The sequence below is a fragment of the Haemorhous mexicanus genome, chromosome 2 (assembly GCF_027477595.1).
Source record: "Haemorhous mexicanus isolate bHaeMex1 chromosome 2, bHaeMex1.pri, whole genome shotgun sequence".
Classification (NCBI taxonomy): domain Eukaryota; kingdom Metazoa; phylum Chordata; class Aves; order Passeriformes; family Fringillidae; genus Haemorhous; species Haemorhous mexicanus.
This window is the reverse complement of record NC_082342.1, coordinates 4,876,743-4,889,755: the sequence shown is the minus strand read 5'-3', so window position 1 is coordinate 4,889,755 and position 13,013 is coordinate 4,876,743. Positions and strand designations below refer to the sequence as shown.

Below are 13,013 nucleotides of genomic sequence, written 5' to 3'. Positions count from 1 at the left end.
GGCAGATGGCTCCTCAGAGTGCTGGATTCATGGACTGCAGGGCAGGATCACCCATGCCTAGTCACACCAGTGTTCCAGGGATAAACCTCTTATGGTAAACTCCAGGGGTTTGACAGGATCATATCAGGACATTCCTTTTAACCACAATCTGGGCCCACTTGTCTAAGGGTAAGAACAAGCCACCTCCTCCTTGCAAAAGGTGCAATGCAGTCCAGCATCCTCTCTCACAGCCAACGTGGTTTAGGTGTCACAAAAAATAATATAGATGGATAAAGATGGGAAAAACCAGACCATCCCCCTGCATCCCTGCCCTGCAGCTGACAGTTCAGGCCCCAGAGCAGGGCTTGGTGAGCTGCTGGTCCTACAGCCTCTCCTGGGGTGACTTACAGATCAATGTCCTCATGATCTCTGTGCCCTTGGCCACCCAAGTCAGCTCCAGTCAGCAATAACTTGTTATCACCTTTCCTTTATTTGTTTGTGTATAAATTTGAAAATAAGCCTGTACATCCTGTAAAAACCAGAAATAAACAATTAGTAAATAACAAAGCTTAAACAGTTCTGAAACAAGGTAGAAAACAGATCTTTTTATTTGGAACAAAATGCATCATGGGGGAAAAGGGAAATAAAAGAAAACACCAGAAAGAGGACAATAGCTGGGCATGAACACATACAGTTAAAGGAAGAGCACAGGCTGCATCACTTCTCTCCTGACCTCACAGTAACAGAACCTTTTGCCCCTTTCCTGATGGCACTTTCTGTGGAAAAGGACAGAAAACCAGCCCTGGTTCAATCTGCCTCACAAAGACCTTTTGCCTCCCCATGGGAAAAATCCTTCCAGGACTGGGATCATAGCAGTGGTGGTGGTCTCAGCTGCTGGGCACCCCCAGCCCTCCCAGGGCTGGCAGCAGGAAGGCAGCACTAGGATAAGCTGGAGCTGGGATGCCCCAGCCGGGCAGGACAAGGCTGGCCCAGCTCTCTCACCCCCAGCACTGAAACACTTGTCTTCTCCAGCACAGCTCAGAGCACTGATCAGCCTCTCAAGCATGTGCTGGAGTCGACTGTCCCCTCCTGCCCCTGCCAGAAAGTGCAGCAGTGGAGCAATGCTGACTGTGTCCTCCCGGCGTGGTGACACTGGCCCGGTGACATTCACCCAGCATCGCAGCTTCTGCGCTGCCACCCAAGCACCCCGTGTCACCTCTTTTGTCATTCAACTCACAGCCTCTGAGGAATGTTTATAGTGAAAGGAGTTAGAACAGCACCGTAAGGAAAAGAATTGTCACCTCCCTCTTACCGTGGAGAACCCGATTCCTACGGCAGCCTTTAAAAGCAGAGACAGGCTGAATCACCACCAGCACAGCACACGAGATCCAAACATCTTCTAAAGAGAGTCACAGGACGAGGAAACAGCGAGAACAATCACCTTTGGCTGGGTGTCACTGATGCAGAGCCTTGGCAAGTACACAGAGATGAAGGACTCCCCGGTAAGCGTGCAGCCACCCCTCCAGCTCCCTCCCCGGGAGAGAAGCCCTCAGTTTAGTTTGGATTCTGCTGGGGTGCTCGCAGCCCTCGTTGGATGGCTTTCACCTGGCATACCTTAAATCCATTTCCAAGGGATTCACAGTGTCAGCACAATATAAAACAGGGACGAAATGACAAGGGAGGAGAGGAATGCAGTACACACCTCCCCATCCCTTTTGGTCCCAGTCTGTACCATCTCTGCTTTTACCACCGTGCCTTTCTAGCCCAGCAGGCTAATTTAACATGAACAACCAATTTGCCACCTCACTAAGACTACTAAAATTGTCTCATACAGTAAATACCTTGCTCTGGCAGCACATCCTGCAGTCCCTGGCAGCTTTGCTGGGACTCAGCTGCCTGCTGCCTGAGACAGAGTCCCTGCCCTCTCCTCACCACATCCTTCTTCCCTGCAGGTCTAGCCCAGCTGCTGCACAGGCACAGCTCCCCTGAGCAGAACAGGACATGCCTAGCAGCCAGACTTACCTAAGAGATTCTCTAAATTGCTGCTGCCTGTACAAAGAACCCAGCCCCGAACAAGCCTACATGCACAGGCAGATGGCCAGCTTCATCAGCTTGCAGTAGCTAAACTATTACACTAAAGGCACTAATGCTTGCATTGATAAACAATCTCAGCCTTAAAATCAAGGTTTCTGCCAAAATTGCAGCCCCAAGCCCTGAATTGCTGCAGGCAAGCAAGCGAGTGTCAGCGCTGGCTTAGCTCGGGGGCAGCCCAAGCAGTCGGGTTCTGGTGAAAGGTAACCTGTACCCTCTGTCATTTGGGGCACCAAGCAAAGCCAGCACCGCCCCAGGTCTGCACACAGCATCTGCAAATGTCAAATTTCAAGCCCCCACCACTGCTCCTGCTCCAGGCAGCAAGAGGTGAGAGCCAAATCTGGAGCTCAGAGGAGTGACCCAGGTGAGCACCCAGGACAGCAGACCTCCTTTGAGTCTCCTTGGCAGGGCCTGGGAAAAAACTGCCCTGAAGTCTCCCGAGAAGAGGTTTTCTCAGGAAATTTCAGGCAAGCCCTTGGCTGCTGCCTGGGACTGGCAGGCACCTCAACCTGCCTGTAGTGCCTGCCCCTGGCTGGCAAAGGCAGGCGAGGCATGGGGTGGGCAGGGAGCAGGAGGAGCCCTCTCATCCCAGGCTGTCCCCGGGCTCCTCAGTTGAGCTGCAGCTCTGTTATCAGGCAAAGCATCAAAGAGCTGCCCCTTTTGTTTGTTGGTGAGCCTGTCAGGCCACGGCAGTGGGCCTTGAAGCCACGTGTGTGCTTTTCTCTGAATTTTCTTTTTTCTTTTTAAATGAGGTCAGAGGGTCTGACACCTCACTTCTTTCCCCTGCTAAAATTTTCCAGACACAGTGAGACTATGGGATGCAAAGGACAAGTGTCACAGGCTTCAGGGTGGAGGAGCAAGCACGTCGGATCAGTCATCAGTTGGATCTGGGAAACAGTCTGAGGCATCTTCCTGGCTTTCCATATCAACCAGGACCTCAGCATCTGGAATTTCCTCAGCTTCTATCTGCACTGGTAAGTTTTCTTCTGCCACTGCCTGGGGCTCAACACCTTGACCAGTCTGGGCAGCATCTGGAAAAGGGAGAAACAGTTTATAAGTGCCCACACTATGGCTCACCCTCATGGAAATCCACCCTTGGTCCCTAATTAGGCTGCAGGCTGCCTAATACACTCACTCCCTTGCCCCAGGCATCCGCAAGTCAAATTCCAATTTTCTCTGTAACTGCTCATTTACTGAGCTATGCATCGTGCCTTAGGGCACTTTGGTATTGAAGCTCTCTGGCTTCTTAGTACCAGAGTGCTTTAGTACCAAACCTCTAGTACCAAAATACTAAAGCCAAATCTATTCACTTACATCTGAGTAATTCAAGCTGGCTAACAGCACACATTTAGTTCTTGCCTAGTTTCCACATGCATCTCTGCTTTTTACTTAATTGTAAAAAATTTAAATATGAACTACTTTTTAATTAAACTTATAATATTTGAATTTTTTATTAAAAGCTCTACACTTGAAGTATATTAATATTAAACAATGAGCTGAAAGACCTTTTCTTCCTCTTTCTTGCTCTAGGTTCATGAGTAGCATATAATATTTTGAAAGCAGAGCAAAGAGTATCCAAGGCTAGATTTAAAGCACAGCAGAGCTACAGGAGGGTGTGCATGGTGCAGTGAAGGACACCAGAAATGGAGACAGCAGTGCTGAGACCAAGCTATGACCTATGAAAAACTGCTCCAGTTCATGATGTCTCTGCCAAACCTACTTCAGCTGATGATGGGGCATTACTAGGCAAGGTGTTGCCAGCACTTGTGTTTGGGAAGCAAAACTGAGGGAAACATAATGCAAAAAGTGGAGTACTAATATCAAGCACTTACAGAACAGGACATTTCTGGAGGGTTTTTATCACTGCACTCTCTTGACCATATTGTGCTAAGGCTGTGGGGGTTTATGCTTGATTTCTTTGAGAATTTTAAAATGTGACCATATTCCCACTCTAGCCTCAATTTAAGAAAATACACAAGCCTCTGGCTTTGATGGGATTTAGCTGTGTTTACAGCTCAGCATATTGGTTCCTGCTGTCCTGAAGATGACTGCTTAAAAAACAGCATCAATTTTTATAAAATGTTACTGATGAGAGGGGAGAAGGGTGAGAAAAGTACAGGACAACTGCTGAGTTTTGGGGAGGGGGGGGTTGCTGTTTCTGAGGTAAGTGTTTTAGCACAGGAGACAGTGGAACAGACAGCCTGCAGCCTGCTGGCAGCACCCTCTGTGGGATGCTTGTGCGATGCCTGCCTCTCCTGGCATGAGCAAGGTACTGAAAAATGCCCTGCTGCAACTCCTGCAGAAGCTGCGGCACCTTCCCCGTGCTGGCATGTCCCAGGCCCCTCTCTACTGCCACCTCCATGCCCTGCAGCCTCACACAAGCACTGTGTCCCCCCTAAAGAAGGTGTCTGACCTCAGACCTGGACTCACCAGGCTTGGGAGGACGGTCAGCCTGGGCAGCCTGAGCCTCGACGCGGTCTCCATTGGGGGGGCTCTTCGTGCCTTCACCGGACACCACTGACATTGTCAGCCCGTCATCCTTCTCCTCCTCTGTGAAGCCAAACCCAGAGATTTGAAGGAGGAGGCCCCCACAGCCCCAGCCCTGGCAGGGCTGCTGTGAGGCCAGACCCCCACACGTGTGTGTGTCCCCTCCTCGGGCGGCGCTGGCTCCGCTCCTGGAGCAGGCAGATGCCGAGAACGGAGGGTGGTCACTGCCAGCCTGCCAGAGACCAGCCTGGCCAGGCTGCCAGGATCACAGCTTGAGGTGATCTGCACAGGCAGATTGCTCCCAGGGACTGGTGCTGACAGAGCACTGCCATCAGAAACCATTTTGGGATCACACCTGAATGAGGTTCTGTTTTATTTCCCATAAGGAGAGGTTTTGCTGTGGGTTTTTCTTCTGGCCAGGAGCACAGGGTGAGGGCACAAGTGTGAGGGGAATAAAGGAAAAGTGAGGTTTAATTCAAGACCATGCTAGCTATAGAGGCTGCCTGTCAGCAAGCACACTTCTGCTCCAGCAGGTCAAGGGAGGACAGGCTGCAGGACAAGCAGCCACCCAGCTGAGACCAGGTTACTCTAAAGCCATGTCAACCCCAGCCTGCACAAACACAGTCCTCCCCAAAATTCATGAGGGGGGGGTCACAGCATTCCCCACTCACCTGAAGGCACTGGGATGAACTTGTGTCTCCTCTTCATGCAGCAACATATGGCTGCAGGCAAAGCCACCAGCAGGATAAGCGCACCGGCTGCGCAGCCTGCCAGGATGTAAATGAACCCCGGGTACCGCAGCAGGTCTGCAGGAAGGACACAGCATTGTTAGCTACCACGGGGGACACACTCCTTTCTCCCTGTGGGAGAAAACCTGCAGCCAGATTAGAGCTTGATGACATCCCTGTTGCTTTAGTTTGGATCAGGGCAGTTGGCACTGTGAGCTGTGGCACTTTATGATTTGTGTCACATTGTCTCATTATGGCATGGAATTTTTCATTGAGAGGAGAGGCCTGTGTGCCCAAGCTGTGTGCACTCACTTCTGCCTGCTCTGATCACTGACATCTAATCTGTGAGTTTTAATCAAATTTAACAGAGCAGGTGGTGGTTTGAAAGATACATTTCAACAAGCTATATGAAAAGGGGCAGCTGAGGAGGGAGACCTAAGGAAGCACCTCCTTGTGGCATCAGCTCTCCTCTCAGAGAGCAGCAGGCACAACTTCCCAAGGATTTCTCCTGGGAAGGCAGTGAGAAGTACAAAGAGGAAGAGAAAAGAACTTTTATCTCTATTCACTGCTCCCATTTTTGCACACGTGGAATGGGTTCTGGAGATTGTTTACCGAAAGTGATTTGATTAATTGGACACTGGTGAAAGTTGTTTTGAATGATTGGCCAATCACTCAAAGCTGTGTCCTGGCTGTCTCAGACAGTCACTGGTTTTTCAGTAGAATAGTTTAGTAGAGTATTCTTTAGTAGCCTTTAGTATAGTTATAATATAGTATTAATGTAATATAGTATAGTTTTAATGAAGCAATTGTTCAGCCTTCTGAACCCTGGAGTCAGAGCGCATTATTCCCTGGCTGGGGGATCGCCTGCTTCCACTATAGCTCCTCCTGAAGGAAAAGCTGCAGAGTCTACCCTCAGAGCTGGCATCAGAGAATCTGCTTAGGACAGTCATGTAAAGACTGCACCAACCCCAGAGCATGTCTCATCAGAGCCTGCACTGCCTCAGGCACCAAGACTGTGGCCACTCGAGCCAGAGCTGTAGGGAAAAAAATCCTTCCTGGCTCTGCTGCTGCTCGGGGAAGGATTCCACCCTGTTCCCCTGCCCAGCCAGGAGCACGGAACCCGCAGCAGGAGCGAGGGCTGCAGATGGCTGAGCAGAAGGGCAGCACAAGTCACTGGTGATTATTTCCCAGCTCAGCAGCCCTTGCTCAGGGTTGCTGTGACAGGGCAGACCTGCACGTTTGCTGCTGCTGAGCAGGCAGCTGGTACGGGGCACCGAGAGACCCATCCAGGCTTGCTCCTTCACTGAGATCATCTCCTCCAACCTGGGCAGGCCTCTAGGAAAACTCTTCTTGCCATATGCAAAAAAAACCCCACACAACTCCACTTTAACATAAATTCCTTAAAACTCCTTAGGTGAGCCTGTGCCATCCCTTTCTGAATAATTTAACTGCTTTTCAGCAGCACACATGCCTGCACAGCACAGCAGCAACCAACAGGCTCATTTGGAGCTTATTTCAAGCCCTCAAAAGCACAGATTGCTTCATATCTCCAGAGACTGGGAAGAATTTTAAATGTTCCAGGATATACTACACACCATCATACTCCACCTACTCACCAGGATAGCAAAAGCAACTGCACACAGGTGCTTGTGGTATTTTCAGAGTGCTTGTTCCAGTCTTTTTAAGAACAATTAACAAGTTCAAAAAAATCCGTATTCAAAATTAAAAACTTTCATCAACTAAAATAATTTCCCTAATTATTTTAGTTGATGAACGCTTAGAGAATATTCTGAAAATTATAAATACAAGTTGGAAATTTTTTTCTGAATCTTTTTCCTAAAAATTTGCCACTTGTTAATAAGGTCTTTTTGAGATGAAATATTGTGTTAAAAATAAGCAATAAACAAGTAATTAATCAATAAAAGTCTTTTATATATGTTGATTCTTCTGAATCCTGTGTGTTCAGAGCCCTGTGTTGCCTAGTAAGTTTACGGCATTTCTGCCAAATTGTTTCTTGGTTATTCAAAATTAATTTCATCAGCCAACAGGTTGCCCAAATGGATGTTTTTATGTAGATCATATACCTACAGCGGAAAAACTAAATTCAGCCCATTGCCTGGAGCAAATAATAACCCACAAAAATAATTAGTTAATCTTCAATTAAATTAAATGAACCCATTTCCCTCCCCAGTCGATTTTACTGGTATTCAGAATTGCTTTAATTCACTTTTTCCAAATGTGGTTGCAGTTGATGACTAAAAAGTGGAATCACTGCCATTTTCTTTCTTTCTTTCAGACCCTTCCAAATATGTGTTTATGTGCATGTCCATCCTTAAAGAGACATCACTAAATTCCCTCATGAGCTTTCCAAGGGGAAACAGGGAACAGATATCGCACCCAGGGGAATGGGCAGCCACGCAGGATCAACCATGGAACCTGTCAGCACTTGTGTGATTTCTCACAGGGCTTGACTGAACTGCTCATGGATGTTCACATGGATGTGGAGATCCTCATTCCCCAGTGCTTCGGCCAGCTTGGGTCTGCACAGAACAGCCTCCAGCCAATTTAGCTGGGCAAAATCCGGAGCAGTGCTCCACAGGCACAAATGCCAAATCTGCACAGACTGGGCAGTGGTGCCAGAGGGAGAAGGCACAGAGAGCCCACAGCACCTCTGCTGAATGCCCCCACACTGGACACGGGGTCTGGGTCAGGAGGGGTGCTTTCCCACCAACCACATGCCAACCACTAAAGAAAAGACAGTATCTGCCATGAGCTGGAATGTCCCAGACAAGTTCTAAAAGGCTACAGTACAGGTTCTCTAGTGGCAAAAGTGATTAAATTTAAATTACAGCAAAATTTGTCAAAAACCCTATAGTTACGTTATGCCTGCAGCTTTGATAACCATCTTTGTTGCCAAACAGTAGAAGAACCTTCACTACTGGAGGTACAAATTAAATTATACCCAAGGATCCAGACTTTCTGTCTCATTAAACTCTGGCCTTATTCAAGCAGAATACTCAGCATTTATGAATAGCTTGCAAATGGATAAATTCTCAGCTTTCTCGCAGACTTACATGTCTGAGCAAGGATATGGAGGGGAAAAACTCTACATTCCATAGGTAAATGGCTTGTGTCTTTACCCACTTCTGATGGATGGGGCTGATGGAGAGACATTTGTATAGATCAGAAAATCTTTTGTGCTTCTGCCGTAAATAAGAGGAAAAGAGATGGGGCAAAACACCTCAATTGAGTCCAGCAGCAACAGGGCTGAACCAGTGGAAGGGTTTTAATGGGGATGCACAGAAACTGGAAGGCATCTGGGTTGTGGATGCACATCAGAACTGGAAGCAGCCTGTGTTTTTAAAGCAGCATAGAGGATTGGTGCACGGGAAGGTGCAAATCCCCATCACCAAAAAGTAGGAAAAGAGACAGATGGAGATCCAGCCTTGCTGCAAAGTGGGGTAAAAGGGCCCCCTCAACAAACTCATCCCATCTGTGGCTGTAGGCTGTATCAGTCCAAGGCACAAGAGGGAGAAGGAAATCAAGGGGTCACTTTCTAAAGGCAGGATTTGGTAACTCTGGAAGGGAGATGCCAGAGAACAGCAGAATTTTTTATTTTGGGGACACCAACAACCCCTCAGCTGGCTGCTGCAAGAGACCAAAAGGAAGATTTTCTTTGCCATTACTCACCGTAGCTGCAAGACAGCGTAATGGGCCTGGTCCTCGTGACACTGTTCCCCTTCAAAATCTCGCACACAAACTCCCCAGGCTCAGTTTTGCCCAGGTGAACCTTCTTCCCAGCATCCTTAATGCAAGCCCCCTCGGCTTTCAGGTGGGTGCCATTCAGCAGCCACCTAAAGACCAGGATCTCGTTGCTGGCCACGTTGCAGGACAGCTCTGCAGTTCCATCAGGGAAGCACTGGATACCAATGGTCGGCTCTGGTCACACGCAGCATGGGGCAAGGGGAACAGGGAGGAAAGAGAGAGGTGAGGAGGGGACTCAGCAGTGGACACAAGCTGAACAGAAGCTTTCCTTCCCAGCAATACCACATCTACTGTATGAGGGGAGCACAGAAACAAGTAACCAGACTCTTGAGTGCCTGCACTCTGCCCTGAAATGCTGAACAGTGCCCACCCCAACCCTGCTAGTGACTCCTGATTCCTGTTTTGGGGATGCCACCAAAATCTGGCATATTTTCATTTTCCTGACATTGAAATAAATAAATAAATAAATAAATAAATAAATAAATAAATAAATAAATAAATAAATAAATGCCCCTGGTCTGAGAGGATGGTGGAAACATCCAAAGCATGTACCAGCTCCTCCGTAATCAGCAGATAATCATAGCTTTGGAGGAAACTCAGCCCTCCCCTCCACCAGAGGTTTGTACTTTTGCTGTCACTCTGCCCCTTCTTCCATTTTAGAGGGGAACTGGTGCAAATCATGGCCAACATGGCCATGAATACAAGACACCTGCAGTTAGATGGAATACCCAGACTAGGACATTTTAAAATAAATCAATGAATCATTACTCTTACTAGATTTCCCTGAATTTCTCTCTTTCAGTCTACTACAAGGAGCAAACCTATTTGCTACACTTGCCACTTTGCACATACAAACTAGATAGAGAACTGAGATGGTTTTAGGACAGCAGGAGTAACACTGAGAACATGTATCCATGGAAATAAGCTCAGAAATCACTTTCTTGTGCTAGGACATCATCTTCAGTTAAAATTCCCTGCCTCCAGAAACATGTTGGCAGTGAAAGTTTTTCCCTGCCTTAGGGGTGGCAACAGAACAGAAGGAGAAGGCAAATGTTCCCAAAGTAAATCCACTGAAATGGAGGTTAAAGCCAGGACACTTCTGCAGTCTCTGACTACTTCCAGTCTAAGCCCCTGTTCTTTACACCAAGGAGTCACATCTTTGACCTACTGTGCACAGCAGTTCCGCCTGTTTGCACCCAAAAGGTGTAAGGGTTCATTTGTCTTCACTGAGACCAGTTTGCTCAGACATTTTCATTACAGTTTCGTGCGCTTCCATTTATCTGAGAAGCCTGTGTAAGTGAAAGCCCTGCAAAAGGAACGGTGGCGATGAGGACCAGAGCAAGGCTCTCTGTCTGCCTGGAGCACTGCTCAGCAGGAGGACAAACCCTCCTAAGCCTTCTCCATATTAACACAAGCAATGAGCTGGATCCTGTACAGAAGTGACTTTGTTTCTGTCTTTGCTGCCTGCAGATGGATGAGCGGGCACACAAGAGGGAGCAGGAATTCTGAGGCTACAAGGGACAGGAGGGAGACTGGCACAGCTCCCAGGAGCACCTATAGCTCCTGCAAGCTCAAGCGGTTTCTTTGGAAAAATTTCAAGGCATCAGGCTTCCAACAAGTTCAGAAGCTTTTTGTTGCTAAGAAAGCCACTTACCAAACACTTCCAGTGTAAAATTTCTCGCGGTGTTCTGAAAAACAAATCCGTATTTTCCTTCATCTTCCTTCTCCACACTCCTCAGCACTAGGGAGCCGTTCTCTAAGTTCAGCCATCTACTGGCAGAAGTGCCACACTTGGCCAGCAAGGTATCATTTAGGACAGTGGTAGAGCATTTCTTATCCTCCTTGCTCATGCTGGAGAAGTTCTGCAGGCTTTGGATTTCCAAAGAAAAGACTGCTGAGTCGCCGCTGAGCACACCAGTCCAGATGGCAGAGCCTGAAAGGAAAGCAAGCTTGCCATGTCCATCCATCCCCTCCTGGCTGCCTCCCAGGAAGGAAAATGCCCAGCTGAGACATAAGAGGGACAGACCCAATCCTAGGGACAAGCTGGATCACCAGTGATTGAAAATCTGAGGATTTCTATAAGGTCCAACTTCCCCCACCTCAACAGCACAGGAATGGTGTGCACACCATGCACAACAGGGGGGAAAAAAGGCTGAACAGCTGGTCTTTTCTCTCCCTATGAATTTAAGATGGCCATCTACCAGCCCCCATCAGAGATGAGAGACTGTGCAAAGAAAGGTCCTCGGGGCATCAGCGCTGTGGACCTTGCACAGAAGGTAGCAGAAACAACAGCTTCAGGTGCACAGCTGCTTTCACCCAAAGAGTAAGGTCACAGCTTTAACTCGAACAGGTCTTGCACATTATTAAGTTGTTGTGTGTAAATCAGAGGTGGGTAAATGGCAGGGTGACAGCAGCTTGGGGACTAACCCAAGGTCACACTGAGTTGGGAGCTGGACCACGTCGCTCTCCAGCCAGAATTCTACATACAAGGACCTTACATTCCCCGCTGAAAAGCTTCTCCAGACAAAGGACACTCAGAAAGTACAATATTATTACTTTACTGGAAAAATAATCTGTCATACTTTGGTCTGACTTCCTCTTTCATGCATTAGCAGCTACACTATTTGATGTCACCCCAAACCTGGTATCGTCCTTAAAAAGATCTTGGAGCAAAATTAGGGTGTCTGCTCATCTAGGCAAACCTGTGCCAACCCCAATAAAGAAAAATCCTACCTACCTTGAGTAACAGTTATTATCACCAGCAAGCAGAGCAGAGTCAAAGGAGAGCCGAAATCCATTTCAAAGAGCTCCTTGCATCATATGCTGAGGAGACGATCTGGCTACAGAGCTCGGTGAATTTAGTGCTGGGGAAATGATGTCAGAAGCAAGAGTGGGGAAAAAAAAAAAAGAAAAGAAACTCCATAGTGGACAGATTGAATGATGTTTTAAAAGAGACCTGCAAGGTTTTGGGTGACTGAGCTCGGGCTGAGCCAATGCAAGCCACAATGTGCTCTGCAAAGTCCCGCAGCTCAAAGGTAGCTGCGAGTGTGAGAATAGGGCTGAGAGGTGAGAGGAGACAAAAATATCTCCTGGTCAGCTCACCCCATTTAGGAAGATGCTAATGGAGCAGGCAAAGGAGAAACACCTATTTCTTTCATCCTTTCCTAGTTTATCAAAGTACAGCATCCCCACCCAGGGAGAAGAAAGTCCAGTCAGATAAAGCACTGCACATGAAAACCAGCTGATTTTCTGCAACACTAAAAATGATCACTCCTTGACATCTCACCAGCAGGAAGGAGGTGTGGGACAAGGCTCTCCCGCTGTTCCCAAAGGCTGTGTTGCCAAAGTGAATTTTGCCAGGCTCTTTTAGTGACTGAGTGGTACCTGCCATGCAGGAAAGGCTCCATACAGCCACCCCAGGCAAAGAGCAAAGCTTATGGGAAATTAAGTTGCATTGCAAAACTAAACTGAACGTGGCCCAGAAGCCATCCTAGCTCTGTTTGGAGCGCAGATCTCAGGGATGAGACTGAAAAGCCAATCCTGAAGAAACTCTGTGAACTAGTTATCTGCAGAGCCAGGCAGGGCCAGACACTTGGCACTTTTTGAGATGGCTTAAAGCACACTGGGCTTTGCACCGAGTGCCACGATGGGTTACACAAACAACACAGGGACAGCAGGAACTGTCTCATTCACTGGAGGAAGTACACTGGTATAGCATTAGAGCCAACATCTGGATGCTTTCAGATGCTTAGCAGATGTGCTGCGGAGTAACTACAACAGCTGAGTTCAGGATGCAGCTGGGAACCTTATATTTTTGTTTCTCTTGTCACAGATATAGACACAGCCCCCTAAGGGAGCTCCATGCAGTGGGTTCACGTGTACACATACATTTCTGAGAAGTGGGTAAAACCCTTGCATTGTGGTCTGCACTATTTTTCAAACAATCTGGCTGTGCTTGAAAAA

General features: G+C 47.9%; 1 protein-coding gene across 1 annotated transcript; it reads right to left on the bottom strand.

Moving 5' to 3' along the window:
• Positions 1-2,798: 2,798 nt before the first annotated feature.
• LOC132340985 (uncharacterized) lies at positions 2,799-12,073 on the bottom strand. The gene is made up of 6 exons (XM_059872251.1): positions 11,788-12,073; positions 10,705-10,983; positions 8,976-9,224; positions 5,229-5,363; positions 4,501-4,620; positions 2,799-3,101 (listed from the first exon to the last, which is right to left on the bottom strand). Exons 1-6 carry the CDS (start codon positions 11,846-11,848, stop codon positions 2,941-2,943), a joined length of 1,005 nt encoding a protein of 334 aa, XP_059728234.1. The 5' UTR covers positions 11,849-12,073; the 3' UTR covers positions 2,799-2,940.
• Between the last annotated feature and the right edge of the window lie 940 nt (positions 12,074-13,013).